Genomic DNA, 22,100 nt, shown 5'->3' with positions numbered 1-22,100 from the left:
AGGGATTCCCCCACCGGAAGAGCTGGCGGGCCACGTGGTCCCTCCGGCTGCCGCCTAGCCCCGCCCACGGCGGGCAGACTGACCGCTGCCCCTAGGTCTGGGCGCCCTCGGCGCGCTCCGCCGCTCCCGCGCCGGGTTTTCGGGCGCGCCGGCTTCCCGGGAGAGGGCGGGCTCGGGGCGTCCCCTCGTGGGCGGAGCCCGCAGCGGGGCGTGCGGAGCCGCCGGAAGACGCGCGCGCCGGGCGGCTGGCTGCGCGGTCGCGTGGGGTGGCCGAACCGGGAACGGGGCGGCGCGGGCGCGACCGGCGCCACGGGCGACGGCGGGGCGCGGCGGGAGGACGGAGGTGCCGGGCGACCCGGGGCTGCGGCCCACGAGGCGGGGCGGCGGGCGGAGCCGGCCGCCGGCGCCGGCCCGGCGTCAGAGCGACAGCCCGCGAGGTGTATCCTCGCCTGCGTCTGCGGGAAGCGGGGTCGGGGCAGCCCTCCCACTGCGGCCCGCGGAGACCCCCTCCCCGGCGCGCGGCCGCGGAAGGCCGCCAGGGAGGGCGGCGGCGTGATGCCGTGCGGCGGCGGGCCTTAGGCCGGCTCCACGGGGAGCCGGGAGAAGCCCCGCGTCAGGGGCGGAGGCCGAGGTCCCGCGGGCTCCCGAAGGAAGCGGGAACGTGGGGCGTGTTTTGGAGAATCGTCGGTGAGCGGGGGCATGTGGTCTACGAAAGCTGGGGAAGAACAAAATCTCCTACCTCCCGGTCCTCTGAAGAGACACCCTGTGGCGCCGAAAGCCTCGGGAGCGAGCGCTTTTGCGGCCGCGTCCCTGATCCCCGCAGCGTCCAGGGCCGAGCTGGTGAGGCTTCGCGGGTCTGCAGCCTCTGTCCCGGGGAGGCACGGCTGGGAGCAGTGAGGAGGGCCAGCTTCCAAATGATGCGTCGAAAGTTTCCCCACTTTGGTAACTAGGCGTTTACTTTTATGTATTCGGGGCAGGATATTTCCAAATAGCCCCAGCCTGCAGGATGCAGCTCCTTTCTGTGCATCGGGCGCAGCTTGGGGCCGGGTTGGCGGGGCCGGGGTGGAGGGGAGCCCGTAAGCTACGTACCCTTCCTCACAAACTTCAGAAAGTTGAGCCAGCTCCCTTTGCACGGAACTCGGACTGTGCGCGGGGCCGCAGATGTGCTGGACCTGGTCGCTGCGGAGGCACCTGCTCAGATGGCGGGGGCGGGGGCAGTTGGTTGAGATGATAGATTTGAGTTGTTTCCAGATTTTCCTGTTACAAACAGTTCTGCAGTAGTCCTCATGATACTCAGAGTAGTGTTATTTCCTCCATCTGAACACATACCCCTCCCCCAGTTTTAACATTTCTGAAATCAGGAGGCATCTTAACAGGTTAAAAGGACTTGCCAGCTGCTGGGCATGTGCGTGGGTGGGGATGTGTCTGGCGCGTTTGGTCATGTGAAAATGCAGCTGTGTGATTATTCCATCACTTATGACACTTGAACTTTAAATTTAGATCTCTACTTTTTTAAAAAAGTAGCTTAAAAGCTAATGCTGTGATGCAGCATTATAACAAAACTTTATAGTTATATTAAGGGTTTTCTGTATGCCTGACATTGTTTCAATTAATATTACAGCCCTATAAAGTATAATTTTATCCCCATTTTATAGATGAAGAAACTGAAGCTCAGAGAGTTGAAGTGCCTTAGAGCTTTTATTTATTTATTTAAAGATTTTTATTTATTTGAGAGAGTGAGAGAGCATGAGAGGGGGGAGGGTCAGAGGGAGAAGCAGACTCCCCGCTCAGCAGGGAGCCCAATGTGGGACTCGATCCGATCCCGGGATTCCGGGATCATGACCTGAGCGGAAGGCAGATGCTTAACCAACTGAGCCACCCAGGCGCCGTGCCTTAGAGCTTTTAAGTACAAGTGTCAGGATTCTAACCCAAGTTGTCTGATTTCAAAGCTTGCCCTCTTAACTCCAAAGCCTGTATCCAGGCAAAAGATGCTTGCACCTTACAAGGAGGGACGTCAAGGCAGCGTCTATGCTTGTCTGTATATCTTTGGCTGTTTGTGTATGTGCGTATGGAACTGGGAGACAACCACATCCAAGAACATTGATTATACTTATTCCCACATTGATGCCAAATCTTTGTTTTTGGATCTTTTGCAGTTTAAAATATATTTCTGCAAGTTCTGGAGTTCTGGCTGTGTGGTGAGTGCTTCTGGATCCCTCTTCTGCCTTTTGCTCCTCTAGAAGAATATAGAGGCATGCACTCAAACCTACTCAACTGGCTGCCTCCTAAAGGGGCAGTACTTAATTTAAGAGAGAAGTCAGTTTTTCAGAGTTAAAGTCATATCAACCTCTAGGAGCCCCCAGCTTCTGGTACCACAGGGACACACCAAAATCCTGAGGGCAGGAGATTGTGCTCAGAGGAGACGACACACCTGTGAAGCCTCTCAGTAGAGGTTCTGGCAGTTTTCCTCACCAGAAGTGGACAAGCCCAGTTGGGTGGGCATCGTCATGCTTCAGCAGCTCCTGATCACCCTACCCACGGAGGCCAGCACCTGGGTGAAGTTGCGCCATCCAAAGAAGGCCAAGGAGGGGGCGCCCCTGTGGGAGGACGTGACTAAGATGTTTGAAGGAGAAGGTGAGAATAGGCTGATGGAGGGGAATGGGGAAAGAAGAATTCTCAATCTGTGTGTGAAAAGATAGGTACACACTTCACTGATGTGGGCTCTTGGGGAGAAAATTGGGGGGAAGCAGGTCTTTGGGGTTCGTGCTTATGGCTTTTGGGAAGGGGTTAGTGATGAGAGGAAATGTTAGGCTCTCAGCATGGACTCCTTGTGCCATCTGCACATGCTGCTCCTGTCTCCAGTCCTCAGGTACAGCACAGAACAGTGTTCCCCACCAGTGGCTCCCAAGTATACGGGATTCACAGACAGTGAGGTCAAAGGTTTCCACTCCCTAAAGCCCTCCCAAGGTCTTCCTTCATAAGTTTTGGTCATTTTGGCCCAAAGCCAGTGTTTTTCAAAAGGAACCATTCTTTTCTTTGGAGAAGAAGGAATGACGTGCTTGATGACTCTCAATTTACAGGCGGTCAGTGGGAAACATGTCCAGGTTTACACATTATCTGGTGGTCTGTTCGGGACAGATAAAAGACAGAGGAATATGTGTGTCTCACGAGGTCTCTTAGCTCATACCTTTAACACTTCAGGTCCAGCTGCTATCTCTTCTAGCTGTGTCAGGCAGGGACCTTGCTAAGCATCTTGACCGATTGAAAAATGAATGATGATCTCCCATGCTTATTATTAATTGATGGAGATAGACACATATCCAGATCAAAATAATAGAAGGTAGCTTAAGAAAATGCTATGGTAAACTTCTTTTTGAAGACGAGACAGGAAACATTCTTCTGATTGTATTTATTGGACATATTTTCACAAAGCAGATAGCATTGAATTGGGCCTTGAAAGATGTCTAAGTTTTTTGTAGAAGATTTGGGGAAAGGGTACAGAAATGAGTGCCTTGAAGAGTGGTTCAGAAATGGGGAATATGGGGAATATCATGGTCTAACTGAGGGCTAAGAATGTGGTCAGTGTGTGTGTAGGATGGATAAAGGATGGTGGATAGCAGAAACGAATGCTGGGAAAGGATGCTTCAGGCGAGTTGTAGAGCACCGAAGCATTTGGATTTTTCTTTCTTGTCAGAAACCTTTGAACAGAGGAGTGGCCTAGATCTGTGCTTTTGGACCAGCGTTGACCATTGGGAAGTGTTAATGCCCAAAGCAACGCACTGCAGACCCTCCTCATTAAGGAGGCTCCGACTGCTCTGAGTTGCTCTAAGTGTCCCTCTCTGAATGTTTTGAGAGAAAAGCCATGTTCAGTAGATCTTCAGGCAGTTTTTCTGTTTGGGAGATTTGGGGAAATGCAAACCTCATAATTCTTTCTCTTCTTTAGTGCGGCTCTCTCAGGATGTTGATGAGACCCAGGAAGAAAGTTTGAAGGATGAAGTCACGTCTGGGTCCCCAGCAGCAGAATCCCAGGTGGGTTGGTTTCCTTTCATTTTCTTGACATGCTGTTTGGTTTTTAAGGCTTTAACTTTTTTTTTTTTTCTTTTAGTGTGGGGCGGTGTTGGGGCTACCAGGTTCAACATAGAGAGCTCAGTGCAAGCTGCTCTTATACAGAAGCCTGGGCTGCAGTGGTGGCCATTCCCCTACTCATGGTGGCCTCCCTCCTATTAACTCTTGTTTGTGACCAACATCTAGATTTAACGCTGTGCTGATTTCCGTAGAGAAAGCAAAATGAGTGATAGAATTCTAGCCCCTAAAAACAAACACATAACCACTTGGAGTCTAAGATGTACATCAATTTTTTTTTTGAGTATTTTATACTCAGAACAAATTTTGTTAAGGGAGAAGAAGGTCCTGACATTCTTAAGTGCTGAACACATATCACTGGTGAACTTCCTGCAGTGACCGTTAGTATAGTATTGGGAGCAGAGGTCAAACTGCAACTGAAGAAGTGAATGGGGAAGAAATGGTCTGGCCACACAGCACACACATTAGACGGGATGGGCAGTTTTCATGGGCTGTCCTCACTGCTGCCTGGAAGCATAGGAGAAACAGGAGGAAAATTGTAGAATGAGTGAGAAAGGAAGACTATTAAAGATGAGCTGTTATTCGATGACACAGAGTTTTAAGTGAAAAGAACTTGGGTTCTGAAGTTAGATTGTACAGAATTTGAGTTTATCTCTTGTCTTTATTTGCTTGGTGATCGGGGCAGTTTTTTCTAGCTGTTTACAATGCCACTTTCCTAAGCTGATTCAGATGCTTATTCCTTCTAGGATTGAAATGCATTTCAAAGTTACTCTCAGCAATAAGGAAGAAGTTATAATAGTCTAATTATTTAAAGAGTTATCTCTACATTCCACTATCTGGAATTCCTCGCCTCTTGACATTTATCAAAAACTGATGGGATTCTTAGTGCTAGGAAAAGATTAAATTTTTTAAAAATTGAGGTACAATTTAAATATAGGAAAATACACTTAAGAAAGTGTATAGTTCTATTTTGGCATATATATACACCCTGTAACCAAATATAGACCATTTCCACCATCTCAGAAAATTCCCTCATGCCCCTTTGCAGTCAAAACTTTGCTTTGTTCCCGGTAGAGAGTACATGGGATCTCTGTGTTTTTTCTTACAACTGTATGGGAATCTATAATTATCTCAAAATAAAAAGTTTTAAAAAGAATTTATATTCTGCGGTTGGTAGGTATAGTGGTCTATAAATGTCTTGTTAGTTTATGTTGGCTGATAGGTTGTTCAAATCTGAATCTTTGATACATTTTTGTCCACTTGTATCAATTACTGAGAAAGGAGTGTTAAAATCTATATTGTGGTTTCATCTATATCTCCCTTTAGTTCTGTCAACTCTGCTTTATTTTAAGTTCTGTTATCAGATGCATTAATGCGTAGGATTGTTGCCTTCTTGATGAACTGACAGTTTATGAGATGTCTCTTCTTTATGGCTAGTAATATTCCTTCTCCTAAGTCCGCTTTGTCTGATTTACTGTAGTTCCTCCAGTGTTCTTTTAGTTATAGTTTGTGTGGCATAGCTTTTTCAGTTCTTTTGCTTTTAACCTTATCTGTGTCTTTATATTTAAAGTGTGACCTTACATATAGCCATGTCTTGCTTGTTTCGTGCATTTACAGTTACCATACTCACTGATACAGTGGGATTTAAGTGTGTATTCTTGTTCTTTGTTTGCTGTTCACCCATCTTTGTTTCTTTGATCCTCTTCTGCTTCCTCTTGGATTGCATAGTTTTTTAGTATTCCACTTTATGTCCTCTGATGGCCTTTTAGCTATATTTGTTTGATTTGCTTTTAGTGGTTGTTCTGGCCATTACAATACAGGTTTTTAACATCACAGTTGAATTAATATTACACTGTTTCACATATGGTATGAAAGCCTCATATTTCCGTTTCTTCTTTCCCATTCTTTGTATATTGTTATACATTTCACTTTATATGTTATAAGCCCCACAGTACATTTTCTTACTTTTATTTTTTTCTTTTTAAAAAAGATGTATTTATTTATTTTAGAGAGAGAGACTGTGCACATGTGAGTGCGCAGGGGGAGGGGCAGAGGGGGAGAGAGCATCTCAAGTAGGCTCCCCATTGAGAGCATACTCCCCTCTTATTTTTATTTTTAATAGTAAATTGTTTTTAAGAAATTAAGAAAAGGAGGGGTGCCTGGGTGGCTCAGTCAGTTAAGCATTTGCCGTCAGCTCAGGTCATGGACCCAGGATCCTGGGATTGAGCCCCATGTTGGGCTCCTTGCTCTGCAGGGAATCTGCTTCTCCGTTTCCCTCTGCCCCTCCCCCAACTCATGCCCACACATACTTGCTCTCTCTCTCAAATAAATAGATAAAATCTTTTAAAAAAAATTAAAAGGAAAAAAAAAACCCAAGTCTTCATATCCATCTACATAATTACCAATGCAGGCCCTCTTCATTCCTTCTTTCAGTTCCAGATTTCTAACTAGCATCATTTCCCTTCACCCAGAAGAATGTTGTTTAGCATTTCTTGTAGTGTGGCTGTTCTGACGGATTCTCACAGCTTTTGCTGATCTTAAGATGTCTTTCTGTTGTCTTCCGACTTGAGAATCTTTTGCTGGATATAGAACTCTAGGGTGACTTTTTTCTTTTAAACACTTAAAAGTGTTCCACGATGCTTTAGCTTGTACTGTTTCGAGTGAGAAGTCAGCTGTTACTATTCTCTCCCTCTAGGTGACATATCTTTCTGTTTGTTTATACCAACTTTTCTTGTGTTTCTGTTCCTCCTTTCCTACCTTCTTCTGGCTACTGTCATGATCTTCCCTTTTGTCTTTGCTTTTCAGCAGTTTTAGTACAATGTTCCCAGGGATGATTTTCTTTGAATTTATTCTTTTTGAGATTTGCTGAGCTTCTTGGATCTGTGGCTTGATTTTTTTTTTTCCAAATTTGGAAAATTTTCAGCCTTTATTTCTTATTTTTTTCTGCCCATTCTTTTATCTCCTGATATTCTAAATACATGTATATTAAACCACTTGGTATTATCCTGGGTTATTTTTTTTTTCCTCCTGGTGCTTCAGTTTGAATAATATATATTGACCTCTCTTAAGTTTCACGGATCTCGTCTTTGTCAGGGTTCAATCTGCCACTAAGTCCGTTCAGTGGATTTTTTCGGTATTGTATTTCTCATTTGTAGAATTTTCTTTTAGTTCTTTAGCATTCTTTCTCTTCCTCAATTACCCCATGTTTTCACCTAGTCTGTCCTTTTCTTTCTTTCTTTCTTTTTTTTTTTTTTTTGAATGAGAGAGTGAGCAGGGGGCAGAGGGAAAGGGAGAGAGAGAGAGAGACTCTCTCAAGCAGGCTCCACGCCCAGCACAGAGCCTGACGTGGGGCTTGATCTCATGACCTGAGATGAAATCAAGAGTTGGATGCTTAACCGACTGAGCCACCCAGGTGCCCCTCTATCCATACTTTATTGTAAATTTTTTAACATATATTTTAATACTTGCTTTAAACTTCTTGTTTGCTAATTCCAATGACTTGGTCACCTATGGGTTTGCTTCTATTGATTTTTATTTTCTTCTTTATAGATCGGATTTCCTTCTCTTTTACATGTGTAACAGTTTTATATAGTAGTTCAGATACTGGGTATTAAAGAACAGTGGGGGATGAAATATAGTTTGTTTGTTTAGCTCTGTTTATTTCCAGGTGACTAAGCCTTTTCCTCTGTCTGGTGGTTAAGGTGAGGGACTGATTATTCATATTCCCCCTAGAGCCGTGGCTGAGCTCTGGCTGAGATACAGCTTTTATTTGATTCGGTTCATTTCTGATTAACCCAACCACAAAAGCCCATGCCACCATAGCTGGAGGGGCGGGAGCACTGATCTTTTTTAGCTCTTCGAGTATTTGAGCTAGGTTGGGGTTAGACCACAGTTCCAGGCAGTTTTGTTCATCTTTGCATTAAACTCCAGTGGGACCCCAGAATTTAAGCTCAGCAGGAATGCATTGGTTGCTTGACAATAAGTGCTGAAAGCCTTCCGCCCCTACCCCCAGCCTCTGTAATCTCATCTCCTACTCCTTCCTTTGCCACCCTTCACCAGTGATGCTGTTCATTCTCCTGTTCCTCAGACAAGCCAAAGATGCTCTCGCTTTAGGTCCTTTGTACCTGCCTGGAATGCTCTCCCCTCAGATTTCCACATCGCTCTCCCTCACTGAATTCATGTCTCTGATCAAATACCACCTTTTTAGAAAGGCCTTCCCCTACCACCCTGCATAAAAGATCCTTCTCTCCCCTCACTGTGTTCTCCATGTTCTTCCCTTATCCTGCTTAATTTTTTTCTAAGGCACATATGACCATCTGTTTTTCCAAATATTTATTTATGATAATCTGTAAAGGATTTTTAAACACATCCAGAGGAGGTTCCCAGTAAAACTAGTTTAGAATCTCTCAGAACTTAGAATTCTGTCAGAACTCCTTGGACCTTGATGGAGGTGGTCTCTGTCTGAAAAGTAATATATTCAATATTCTAGGGACTGTTGACCTTCAAGGACATATCTGTGGACTTCACCCAGGAGGAGTGGGGGCAGCTGGCCCCTGCTCACCGGAATCTATACCGGGAGGTGATGCTGGAGAACTATGGGAACCTGGTCTCAGTGGGTAAGGATGGCAAAACATTCATCCAGGAAACCTGCCCATTATAGGAGAGTCCTTATTTCTAAATTATTAAATGTTATCTGGAGCTTGACCTTGGGTTTTGTATTAGAGATGTCTTATTCCTTGGGGGAACAGCTTTACTTAGTAAAGCTAGAATAGAAAGACATTCTGTGGTGCCCCTTTCCATCTTCAGAGACCCTGAATATCAGAGGACTAGAACGAAATTCTTCTGGGGATAGTTCTTAGAACTCAGCGTAACCATTCATGCTTTTTTTTTTTTACTTTATAAGCAGGATACCAACTTTCCAAACCTAGTGTGATATCCCAGTTGGAGAAAGGACAAGAACCATGGATGACAGAGAAAGAAGGCCCAGGAGATCCCAGTTCAGGTGAGACCAAGACAGGTAGTACATTTTAATATGTAGGCCAGAGTCCCCGAAGTCTTCCCCCCAGCCCCTGGACAGGGCATGCACTAAACCTGACTTAACCCTTCCCTCCGTCACCCCTTTCCTTCACCTGAGCTTGCAAAAGTCTCTTCACAGTTGGAGGGAAGGAATTTTGTCTTCATTAAGGTTAAACTTGACTTTCCCTCTTTTCTTCAGTATGCTGAACTCCGAATTGAAAGCTCCTTTCTCTAAGCAGTCAGTTGTACATGGTCTCTCCTCACAGAAAACACATCTCTTTTCAGGACTCTCACTGCATTTGACAGATCTTTAATTTTCTCTCTTCCATTCTATTTCCACTTTTTGCTAACTTCCATTTTACAATTTCAGCTTTGATTCTCAGTCTCTTTTAAACTCATGTATCTGTTGTATTTTTTGTAACAACTATGTGAAAATTCTTGCAAGAGAAATTACCACAAATTCAATGGTCTTTAACCATCTCCTTAAATTTTGCTTTATTATGAAATATTTTAGGTGTTCAGTAAGGCATAGAGAACATTAAAACAAACTTCTGTGTAGCTTCCAACTAGAGTAAGAAAAGAAAGAGTTGAAGCCCTGCTGTTACCCTCCTACTTTTTGAAATAACCAGCTTTTCAGAGTTTAAATATTGTCATTTTCACAATGTCTTCATACTTTGATTACATGTGTATATCGCGAAACAATATATAGTATTGTTTTGCATGTTCTTATTTAAATAAATGGTGTATATACTTCTACTTGCTTTTCTCATTCAACATGGTTGAAATCTATGTTCTAGTTGTTTTATTTCCATTGAATTAATAAACCACAATTTATCCATTTTCCTATTAATATACATTTATATTGTTTCTAAGGTTGGGGGTTACCAAGATGCAGTATCTTCCTGTGTACATATGCAAGTATTTCGAGATGTTTGGTGGAAGCAAAATTGTTGGGTCATGGTGTATATGCACCTTCATTTTGCTGGAGATTACCAACTTGCTCTACAAAGCGGTTGCACCAATTTGTCCTCCCATCAGCAAGCCGTAAGAGTATCCAGAGCTCAGCATCTTTGTCAACACTTGGCCTTGTCAAACTTTAAAATTATCGTAGGGGCGCCTGGGTGGCTCAGTCAGTTGAGAATCCGACTCTTTATTTCAACTCAGGTCAGGATCTCAGGGTCGTGGGATCAAGCCCCATCTTAGGCTCCATGCTCAGTGTGGAGTCTGCTCCAGATTCTTTCTCTCCCTCTGTCCCTACCCCTCAAATAAAGAAATAAAATCTTTAAAAATAAATAAATTGAAAATAAAAAAATAAAATTATTGTAAATTTGTGGGTGAATTTGGTATCTTGTTTCTTTCATTTTCCTGATTACTAGCAAGAGGAGCATACTTTTCATGTTTATCGACCATCCAGAGTTCTCTTATGTAAATTGTTTATATCCTTTGCCAATTGCTCTATTATTATCTTTTTTCTTGATTTATAGAAAAACTGATGTAATATATATTATCTTATATTTTTAAGATTTGGCTTTTCATATTTAGAGTTAATTCACTTGGAATTTCTAGCCCTACTCTAATGGCAAGTTAATTACTGTGTTTCATAGTGAGGTGCATATCTGGTAGAGGTAGTTCTTCCACTTTGTTCTTCAAAATTGTCCTGGTTATTCTTAGCCTCCTGCTTTTTCCATACAAATGAGCGCATCAAATTTCACACCCACACACATATACACATGTGCGTGTGCGCGAATACTCTGGTGGTATTTTGATTGGAATAGAATTGGATTTATAGATCAACTTTGGGGGGAATTAATATTATGATACTGAGTTTTATTATTCCAGAAACATGGTATATTGCTCCATTTATTGGTATTTCCTAACTTTTTTAAAAATAAAGTTTCAGAATTTTCCCTATAAAGGTCTTCTTCATATTACATCCCCTTTTAGGTTCATCTTGAAGACCTTATATTTTGCTATTGTAGATACTGTGTGTGTGTGTGTGTGTGTTTTTAAGATTTTATTTATTTGACAGAGAGGTAGAGCACAAGTAGGCAAAGTGGCAGGCAGAGGGAGAGGTAGAAGCAGGCTGTCCGCTGAGCAGGGAGCCCGATGTGGGGCTTGATCCCAGAACCCTGGGATCATGACCTGAGCCGAAGGCAGATGCGTAACCAACTGAGCCACCCAGGCGCCCCAGTAGTATATATTTTTAAATTATGTTTTCTGTTTGTTGTTGGTGTGTAATAGCACATTTGATTTTATATATTGATCTTATAGCTAGCCACCTTGTTTCACTCCATTAATTCCAATAATTTGTTTATATATTCTCTTGGGTTTTCTCTTTTTCAACTTAAAATAATGAAAATAATAAAAGCTACCATGATTTTCATCTAGATGGTCCAGTCAGTCCCTTTAAATAATAAGAACAGTCTGATTTTAGTAAAATGTTTAGTGCAATAACAAAAAATCTCAACTTCATTCAAAGTTAAATCTTTTCTTCAAAAGTTTGGTTCTTCTTCAGGCCTGGATACTGAATTGGGAAGGGGACATAGATGGTGGCTTCTTCTCTCTTTCCCTGTCCTCTTCTCTTCCCCCTCCCATATTCAGGACTGGAATCAGAAGCCTACAGAGCATAGACACTATTACTGCCTTTACTCATTAAGAATTTGTAAGTACTAATGATCCTTTTGTGCTGAACAAAAAATCTTACAGGAAGTTATACCTTTCAGGATACAGATGTGTCAGTTGAAATACTGGTAATGGGTACAACAAATTATCAAGTAAAAAAGCCAGTCAGAATTTTAAAGGATAAAAGATATTTTCTGGGGCACCTGGGTGGTTCAGTCAGTTAAGTGTTCGACTCTTGATTTTGGCTTAGGTCATGATCTCAGTGTTGTGAGATTGCGCCCTGCTGGGCGTGGAGCAATCTTAAGATTCTCTCTCCCTATTCCTCTGTCACTCCCCTTCCCCCTCAAAAAAGGTAAAAGATATTTTCATAGAACATAGCAATAATAGCAACATAGTCTGGGTTTCTTACAAGTCTCCTTTCTAGGGACAGACTAATAACCACAGAAAATAGAACAATGTAAATATTAATATAAGTTTCAATAAAAGCTTAATGTTTTTATGAAAGTTCTTAGTTCAGACCTTATTTTTTGAACGAGCATCTCCTCCTGCTGCTGGTGTGGGGAGAAGGACATCTTTTTATCTTTCTGATATTGTTTTCCAAAAGTGGTTGTCAATTAAAAACATATTCATAAGACATAGCTCTGAAATTTAATTATTTAGTATTAGAACAGGTCTAAAGTGCTCAAATTTTACTCTCTATATAAAATCACACATTTTCTTTATTTAACTGTTTCTTAACTTCCCATTACCTCCCCCGTGGTTGCACAACCATATTTAATTGTGCAGTTGACCCTTGAACAACACTGGTTTGCACTGCATGGGTCCACTTATATGTGGATTTTTTACAGCACTATAAATGTATTTTTTCTTCCTTATAATTTAACATTTTCTCTTTATTGTAAGCCTCTAGTATATGATACATATAACATAAAAAATGTGTTAATTGACTTATCAGTAAGGCTTCTAGGCAACAGTAGGCTATTAGTAGTTAAGTTCTGGGGGGAGTCAAAAGTTATACATGGATTTTTTACTGTGTTGGGGTTGGCATCCCAACCCCCATGTTGTTCAAGGGTCAACTCTAATCAAAATCTCGTACTTTATATGTATGTTATCTAAATTTCTAGATATGTATAGTTATCTAAATTTGTCTTACTCATTACAGTAATTGATTTTTTAAAGCATAATGGATATGAGTTATTTGCATTTTTCCATTTCTTTCAGACTTGAAGAATAAAACAGAAACCAATGGATCAACTGCAAAGAATGACATTTTACAGGAACAGTTATATCATGGCATTATGATGGAAGGGTTCCTGAGAGATGATGTCATTTATTCCACACTGAGAAAAGTCTCTAAATATGATGGTGACTTAGAAAGGCACCAGGAAACCCATGGGAAAGATGTAAGACAAGCCATCCTGACCCACAAGAAGAGTGGCCAAGAAACTAACAAATTTGGGGAAAATATTGTCAGTTCAAATGTTGTTATAGAGCAGAGGCACCATAAATGTGATACATCTAGAAAGAGGAGCAAATACAAATTAGACTTGATTAATCATCCAAGTTACATAAGAACAAAAACCTATGAATGTAATATATGTGAAAAAAACTTCAAACAACCCATTCATCTCACTGAACACATGAGAATTCATACTGGTGAAAAGCCTTTCAGGTGTAAGGAATGTGGAAGGGCCTTTAGTCAAAGCGCATCCCTGACTACACACCAGAGGATCCATACCGGCGAGAAACCCTTTGAATGTGAAGAATGTGGCAAAGCCTTCAGACATCGCTCATCTCTTAATCAGCATCACAGAACTCACACTGGAGAGAAACCCTACGTATGCGATAAATGTCAGAAAGCTTTCAGCCAGAACATTAGCTTGATCCAACATCTGAGAACTCATTCTGGGGAGAAACCCTTTACGTGCAATGAATGTGGGAAAACCTTCCGACAAATTAGACACCTTAGTGAACATATAAGAATTCACACTGGGGAGAAGCCCTATGCATGCACTGCGTGTTGTAAAACCTTTAGTCACAGAGCATATCTAACACATCACCAGAGGATCCATACTGGGGAGAGACCCTACAAATGTAAGGAATGTGGGAAAGCCTTTAGGCAGAGGATACACCTTAGCAACCATAAAACTGTTCATACAGGAGTGAAAGCATATGAATGCAACCGCTGTGGAAAAGCCTACCGGCATGATTCATCCTTTAAGAAACATCAGAGACACCACACTGGAGAAAAACCTTATGAATGTAATGAATGCGGAAAAGCCTTCAGCTATAATTCGTCACTTAGTCGACACCATGAGATACACAGGAGGAATGCCTTTCAGAATAATATGTGAAAGTAGATTATTCAACACGAGAACAAAAGCCAGCTCTAGATCAGTGATTTGTTTTTAAATTCCAGGATTTTAAATTTGAGGAATTGATATCACGATGCCAGCTTTTAATCTTGCCCAATATGTAAATAAACAGTGCATTGATAACTACTATCCACTAACACCTCCGTACAAAGTACTCAGTCAAGAATAAAGGATGGTCCTTCAAATTAAATTCAGCATAATGGAAAGTGCACACATAATTGTTACCTTTCTGATTTCATGGTGGATTAGTTATTCTCCGTGGGCATTCACTCATTTATAGACTAACAATTGGGAAGAACTGTCAAAAATATCACCACCCCTATTTTTTAAGTAAACTTTTATTATTATTTTTTTTAATGGGGAAACTTAAAAATGGTGTAAGTCTCAAAAGGCATAGTTGTATAAGTGAAAAATCCTTTTCCTACATTACCCCCCACCACCAAATTTTTTATAGAGGCAACCACTTTATGCGCCCTTCCAGAGATTTTTCTGTTTGTATCCAAGAGAATACAAACACAGAGTTTTTAAGCAAAAATGGCAGCCTCCTTTGTAAACACATCTGCACATTACTTTTATTACTTAACCATATATCATGAAGATCATTCCATATTCGTAAAGTGCCTACTAATTGTTTTTTACAGCTGCATAATATCCTGTGGTTTGTACTTTGTTTAGCTAGTTCACTGTGGATGGACTTTTGGATTTCCAGTCTTTTGTTGCAATGAATAGTCTTAACATTTTTTTTTAACTTCTCTCACATGTAAGTATATATGTAGGGTAAATTCCAAGAACTGGAATCTCTTAACTAGAGGGAATGTGCATTTTTATGATGGATACTGCCAAACTGGCCTTCATAGAGAGGTTGGACCAACTTATTTTCCTATCAGCAAGATAGAGAACTGTAGGAGCTGCCTGATGCTGAAGCATGTCCTGGACCAACTGCCCTTTCAGTCATCACTGTTTGTCTCAGTAACTTAGCATAGAGGTACCAGCTGAGCTGCATCCCCAGGAAGAGGGGTGCTTGCCATTCCTGGAGCCAGAGAGGAATCTGCATCTTCCTGAACAGCAGCCAAGCCCACCAAAATCTCAGCTGGAGAAGGAGAAACTCTTTCTCCACCAACTGCTCCAGTCCCTGACTTCTGAGGCTAGAGCTGCCTGATCAATGAGAGTCCCTTTAAGGAGACCAATACACTTAGCAAGTAAAATTTTGGCTGCAGCCCGTCTGATGGAATGGAGGAACACTGACAATTGAGTCAGGGTACTTAGATGGCAGGGTGTCCCATGGATGATCAACCACACAGCCTTTTACAGGATGGTTATGTTAGCAAGTTACAGTTAACACAGTTAACAGAGGACCACTCTGAGGAAGACAGAAAAGAGGTAGGGTGTGACTTTCTAATAAGCATTAATGAATGAATGAGAGCATTAATTAACATTGCTTATGTTGTGAAAGCTGGGCACCAAGACTAGGACCACATGGTTTTGTACATGTTCATTTTTCAATCTGGTAAACATTTATTACAGTTTTAGTGATTCTGTAAAATGGTAATGGATTTCCCGATTTCCATCCCACAGCCACTACTCCAGTTATAAACCAAAGCCTGGCACCTAGATCCTCCATTGTAGCTGGTGCTACTTTAGAGTTCCATCTCCCATTTTCCTCTTTCCCGTGTGGGCTCTGACTAAGCTCAGTAGATTAGTTGAGACTCTGGTCAAATAACACAAATCATTTGGGGGCAATTTAAGTCTCAAAGTGGGGGTGTTATTAGAGGGATATTGGGGTATCCTGTAATTCATGGGCTGCAACACATTCTAACAGCAGACTGGAACTAGCACCTGAAACACTTGAGAAAACGCAGGCAGCTTTCTCTCCATCTTTCACCTGTGTTTTTTATGTTTTTTTTTTTAACACCTTGTAGCAAATCACAGTTACCATCAGCTCCAGATTTTATATATATTGTTTCCATCACCCAGAAAAAAGATACTGTCTTCTCTTTCTTACTTCCTATCTTAAAATCCTAGGGAAGATCTCTTATTGGCCCTGCCAGGTCAGGTGCCCACCTCTAGGTAGGCAGAGAACTTCTGTGGGAACCATGTGGATGGTGTGAATTGGGTGGGGGGTGTCTGGAGGGGCAAGAGAGCAGAAAGCGTTACTGTTCATAGAATTCCAGATCCTAACTCACTTTTTGACAACAGCTCATAGGATCAGAATTTTAGAACTGGACAGGGTCTAGGAATTCACTTAATTAGAACTCACTTTAGGGACACCTGGGTGGCTCAGTCAGTTAAGTGTCTGCCTTCGGCTCAGGTCATGATCCCCGGGTACTTGGATTGAGTGCTGCATTAAGCTCCTTGCTCATCGGACACCTTGCTTCTCCCTCTGCCTGCCACTCCCCCTGCTTGTGCTTTCTCTCTCTGACAAATAAAATCTTAAAAAAAAAAACACCTCACTTTATAGATGAAGAAACAGAGTCCCCCTTAATTATTCATGTCCTTGAGTTGTATTTTCGAGCATTTTTTCTCCAGGTTTGGCTTAGCTTTCCAAACACCTGCCCTTAATGGCTACACAAAGCTGTTCTTTGCCATTCTTAGTTTTATTTCTTAGATCTGCTATTGCTTCAGGAGGTCTTAATAACTTTAGAGCCTATCCATTGGTTTTGCCTATTTCCACCTGTTCCTTCTTTCTGGTTATCTTACAGGCACTTCCTCTGCTGATCACATAAATGCTCTTCCCGGGGCGCCTCGGGGGCTCAGTCGTTAAGCGTCTGCCTTAGGCTCAGGTCAAGATCCCAGGGTCCTGGGATCAAGCCCCGCATCGGGCTTCCTGCTCCGCGGGAAGCCATCTCCCTCTCCCACTCCCCCTGCTTGTGTTCCCTCTCTTGCTGTGTCTCTCTTTGTCAAATAAATAAAATCTTTTTAAAAAATAAATGCTCTTCCCCAGGGCTATGTCCTTAGGCATGGTCTTTTCTCAAGCTACACATTTTGTCTGATTTTTTAACATCTCAACACTTTTTAAATCTACATCTCTACCTTAGGAATCTCTCCTGAACTCCAGAACATTATAGTCAACATCCTACTGAATATCTCCATTTGGATATCCCATAGTCACCTCAAAGTATGTCCAAAACTCAACTCATAATCTTTTCAATGAAATCTGTACCCTCAATCCAGGGAGTGGTACCACCCTCTATCCAATTCTCCAGTTTAAACTTCCTCCGCTTCTCATCTATCACCTCCCTCAGTCACTAAGTCCGATATACTCCATTTGGGATGTCTTCACTATCTTCCTCTCCATTCCCATTGTCAGTTCTTTAATTAGGCTGTTAGCACATCCTAACTGCTTAAATAGGGTTCCAACTGGTTTTTCTATAATCTGGACTCATCTTTTTTTTTAAGTTTGTTATTAATTGGTTCTATTTTCTGTATAATTTTAAGTACATAAAGATTTATTTCCACAGGCCTCGGGAAATGGGTCAAAGACACAGGACAATCTCTTCCCACCAAAAAAGTTGCATATTTTGGTAAGTGTCCTAGAGAGAAAAACTGTAATTTACCTTAGCAGTGCTGTGCAAGATTCTTACATAAGACCTAAAACCAGGCTACGGTGGAGATTTTCGTCCTTTGTTCAGGTGCCCAGACAGAAACCAAAAGCAGTTGAGCATGACGGGGCAGCGGAGGCAGTGAAGGTGGAGGACAGGCATCTAGCATGGAAGGAGGAAGGAATTCCAGATTCCTTGGAATGGTGTTTTCCTTTTCTTGTTTTTCTTTTCTTTTCTTGTTTAAGTCGTCTCTATAGGAAGGTGCTGGGCAGGGATCCCAGTGAAAGAAAGGGGCCAAGACTCCTTAAACTGGCCTGGGTGCGGGGCACTGCCGCAGCAGCTCACACAGGAGAACCTACTCTCAGGTTCAAGCAGACCCAGGACAGAATGCACAATAAAAGGAACACTTACGGGAAACAATTTTGCTTGGAATGCTAGCTGGCCAAGCTTCAGCCTTTGGTCCAGTGCAACCCCTGCCTCACTTGTCAGTGAAAAACTAGTTTGGTTAGAAGAATCAGCTAGAATCACACCAGCCTCTGCTAACTTCATGCTCATTGTTAGAAAAAGATGAACTTGTGTGAACATTCTGATCTGTTAATCCTTGGGGTCTGCTTCATTCTTCCCAAAAGGCTGTTTGTTGGTCAAATAGCCCACAAAGGCTGAAAGCTTAAACACACCAGTCCTAGTGTGCGGTTCCTTAAGAATGGACTGGCGGTGTGGTTGAGCCGATAGGGAAAAGATCAACTGACCTGCTCTCCCGCCCCAAATCTAGGTATATTTCAGTGAAGGCAGTGCTTCTCACAGCAGAGAAGCAGTTTAAGAGCAGAAAGGTAGAGGAAATCTAGAAAAGAACCGTCTTGATACAGATTTATCCCATGGTGTGAGGGAGAGGGCAAAGGACCCAGTGGCACTTCGCTTATCCAGCAATTTCATCACTGTGGGTGACCAACTTCTGCCCATGCCATAGGGTCTTGAACTGCTCAGGGCCTGGGAATTTATTAGAGTCACTGCCTTCTGCAGGAATGAGGAAATTCATCTTAGAAGATTTGGCACTGGGGTGCCTGGGTGGCTCAGTCAGTTAAGCATCTGCCTTCGGCTCAGGTCATGATCCCAGGGGTCCGGGGATTGAGCCCAGAGTCAGGCTCCCTGCTCAGCGGGGAGTCTGGCTCTCCCTCCCCCCTCCCCCAATTCCCTTCTCATTCTTTCTCTCTCTCAAATAAATAAAATCTTTTAAAAGAGAAAGTTTGGCAGTAACTATCTTGCAATCCAGGGAATTCTTGCTTGGCATGTGGCAGCCATCTGTTTTGTTGATGAAAATGGTTGGCACTTTACCCATTACCTGAACTTTGACATCCCTACTATTGATTATCTCCATAATGCCTACCATGTCATCAAACACCAGACCAAGTTTCTTAGTTATCTACTGTAATGGAGTTAATTTTGCCCTTGATTTGCAATGTCATATTCACACACTTGTATATATAAGCCACCTGTTTCAGCTCTGTGTCATCAATCACCAGGCTGGAAACATTCTCCTGATTTTCCACTCTCCACTTTTTTTTTTTAAAGATTTTATTTATTTATTCATGAGAGACAGAGACAGGCAGAGGGAGAGGCAGGCTCCCCGCGGAGCAGGGAGCCTGATGTGGGACTCGATCCCATGACCCTGGGATCACGACCTGAGCTGAAGGCAGACGCTCAACTGACTGAGCCACCCAAGTACCCCCCACTCTCCACTTCTTTACCTCCAGTTCAAATACAGCTGGCTCCTTCTTTGTGGTTGGTTTGGTGGATGGGCTGACTCCTGGTTTAGGTGCAGAGAATGGTTTGGGGCCACTTCATACTGGACCACTCTGAGCCTTCAGGGCAGGGTTCTTGTGAGTCTTCATGTCATCAGATACATGTTTAAGGACATGTGTTATGCTCTCCCCCTGATTAATCTGTGCAAACAGTGCTGAGTGGGAAGCAGACTCATCTGAGCCTGAATGGTGGGGACTTCTATGGGGAGGGTCTGTTGCGGTGGTGGGGGACCTGATCCAGCAGAAGGGCCAGATGGCAATCCACTTAGTTCTGCCACAGGCCCCGTTTTGGTCCAGGCCAGTCCAGTGGGACAGAACTTAATGTAAGCCTGTAGCTCTGTGCATATACTCAAGTAAGCTTTGACACAGTCTGCATGCTTCTCATCAACATCTTTGTACTCGAGGACTAGGTTTGTATAAAACATGGCAGCATCATTCATTCCTTTCACATAGGGACCAGGCTTGGGAGCCACAGCCACTCAACCCAGGGCCTGGATACTTTTGCTGACAGCTGACAGGTGATTGAACAACTTGCTGCCTCAGATCTCCCTGAAGGTTACCACTTCTTGGATCTGCTCTGAGATGGGTGCCAACAAACCAGAAAGCTTATTAAGCCTGCTGGCTCCTGGCACTGAGAAGCTGTAACCAAGAGAGCTTGCTCCAACTTCAGACCTGTGTGGACCATCCCTGCATGTTTCTATACATCTCCCCCAATCTTTACTGATCTGCAGGTACTCTGCCACAGGACCGGCAAGCAGCGAGTCAAATACCTGCACATCTGGGGTGGCTCCTGCTTTCGGAGCACTGTCTCCAGACCCACAGTGCATGTCAGAGGCATGGGATACTGCCTCCAGGCGGCCCACTGCCCTGTCCAATCTTTCTACCAGATTTTGCATGTCAGCCATAATGTATCACCTGCTCAGAGTTCTGCCTCCCCTCCAGACTTGGACTCATTTTTCTGTCCTCCCCACTGCTGCTAGAGTGATCATTCCAAAACACATATTTAATCAAACTTAATCTAATTGAATCACATTGCTTAAAACCCCTCAATGGGTTCTCATAACTTGAAGATAAACTTCATCTTCTGTATTCTTCTTAATACAGAACACTTGGCATACAGCATTACCTATTTTTCCGGAAGTAGCTCCCAAATTTCCCCTCAAGCAGACTTTGCTCCACTCATAAAGATGTTATAGTCCTGTAAATATTCCATTCAATATATTGCATGGTTTCTGGTCCTCATTTGTGCTGTTTTTCTTTGTTCTGCCTAATTTCTTTGTTCAGTTAGCTCCTACTTATCCTCCCAGATTAAATTTGTGTCACATCATCAGGGAATACTATACACACTTTATGCCTTCTCAGATGAACACTTGAATTTTTGGCTGAATTTACTAAATAAAGAGGCCTTATCTTACAGGATTTTTAAAATCAAAGACTGACAACATGGGGTTATAATATTACTCTGGAATCAGTGTGTAAGACCATGGGGTTAACATGAAGCAATAGTCATACAATAGTGCATGACTTCAATTTGCTTCAAGTTGTTGCTTGCTTTACTTCCTTTTCTTATCCTTGCTACTGTAGGTTTGCATTTCCAAAAAGAAAAAGAAAAAAAATCTAATCTTTGCTCTAGGCTCTGTTTTCTGGAAGACTCTGGCTAAGGCAAACTTATAACCCCAGTTTGATTAATCAGGGTTAAGGGGACAATTTTTAGATTTGTCTTTGTGGTATTAGGGAAATAGACTTCCTTTTTTTGCCACTAGACACAAATCTGGAAGGCTATATTCCTGGAAGCTACTGGCAGTGGAAAAGGAGGGAGGCTGCTTAGAAATGGAGCAAACACAGAAGACCCAAGAAATGGAGACAGAAAACTCAATTCTGGTTACACTATTTGATCCCTGGGTCAAGCCTCACCTGAAGCTGTAGAAACCTGGGTTTCCAATCTCTTATAAATGAATAAACCCTAATTGATTCAAAGCTTCAGATGTCCTACATCTGAAGCTGACTGTTTTTAGAAGAACCATGCCTGTCTTACATCCTTAGCGCAGTCTGACATCCTTAGCTTATTTCCCCCTCCTCAACCTCTTCACTTAGGGCCATTTTCTCTGGCTCTCTCCAAGCAAGCAATGTCCTTTTCAATTACCAGAAATAGGTGTTTGGTTAAAGAGAGCCTGATCTTAATATGTGGAAGAAAAGATTTTCAAATGCAGAATATTGCCAGTGGGGTTCTCTTGAGCATATAAAAATTATAACTATTCTAGCACCTGGGAGAAACACAAATGAGCAAAATAAATTCCCTGCCCTTAGGCTCTGATGCCCTAGAGCAGCACTGTCCAAGAGAAATACAAGTGAGCCACAACACAAATGTGACCAAATAGGTAATTTAAGATTTTCTGGCAGCTACATAAATATAATAAAAATAAGTAAAAGTAACTTTAAAATATATTCATTTGACCCAATATATCCAAAATATTATAATTTCAATATGTAATCAATATAAAATTATGTGTTATTATTTTTTTTTTTGGTACTAAGTCTTCAAAATCTAGTATTTTGTAGTTACAGAGTAGATCTTTTTGGACTAGCCACATTTGCAGTGCTCAAGAGCACCACATGTGGCTAGTGGTTACTTCATTCAACAGTGCAGCTCTAGAGAGTAATCATAC

General features: G+C 42.4%; 1 protein-coding gene and 1 pseudogene across 4 annotated transcripts; one reads left to right on the top strand and one right to left on the bottom strand.

Moving 5' to 3' along the window:
* Positions 1-323: 323 nt before the first annotated feature.
* Positions 324-14,222, top strand: ZFP69 (ZFP69 zinc finger protein). Of its 4 annotated transcripts, none has more exons than XM_073902818.1 (6): positions 324-942; positions 2,157-2,198; positions 3,944-4,029; positions 8,573-8,699; positions 8,987-9,085; positions 12,943-14,222. In XM_073902818.1, exons 4-6 carry the CDS (start codon positions 8,666-8,668, stop codon positions 14,073-14,075), a joined length of 1,266 nt encoding a protein of 421 aa, XP_073758919.1. In that variant the 5' UTR covers positions 324-942; positions 2,157-2,198; positions 3,944-4,029; positions 8,573-8,665; the 3' UTR covers positions 14,076-14,222. The 4 variants fall into 4 exon arrangements, with proteins under 4 accessions (XP_073758919.1, XP_025711668.1, XP_025711667.1 ...); XM_025855883.2 differs by having other exon boundaries at positions 2,157-2,634; positions 8,990-9,085; XM_025855882.2 differs by having other exon boundaries at positions 2,157-2,634.
* Positions 14,223-18,310: 4,088 nt separating this feature from the next.
* LOC112811666 (adenylyl cyclase-associated protein 1-like) lies at positions 18,311-20,787 on the bottom strand (annotated as a pseudogene).
* Positions 20,788-22,100: the final 1,313 nt, after the last annotated feature.

The sequence above is a fragment of the Callorhinus ursinus genome, unplaced genomic scaffold (genome assembly GCF_003265705.2).
Source record: "Callorhinus ursinus isolate GAN/ISIS: 27379988/994484 unplaced genomic scaffold, GSC_fseal_2.0 scaffold18, whole genome shotgun sequence".
In the NCBI taxonomy this organism is placed as follows: domain Eukaryota; kingdom Metazoa; phylum Chordata; class Mammalia; order Carnivora; family Otariidae; genus Callorhinus; species Callorhinus ursinus.
The sequence above is the reverse complement of the archived record's forward strand: the minus strand, read 5'-3'. Positions and strand labels throughout refer to the sequence as shown.

Excerpts from the sequence above, each read along its gene's own strand:
- ZFP69 (XM_025855882.2), top strand. The coding sequence starts at position 2,508 with ATGCTTCAGCAGCTCCTGATCACCCTACCCACGGAGGCCAGCACCTGG. Across the intron at positions 4,030-8,572 it reads CCCCAGCAGCAGAATCCCAG|GGACTGTTGACCTTCAAGGA; the intron begins GTGGGTTGGTTT and ends TCAATATTCTAG. Across the intron at positions 9,086-12,942 it reads CCCAGGAGATCCCAGTTCAG|ACTTGAAGAATAAAACAGAA; the intron begins GTGAGACCAAGA and ends CATTTCTTTCAG.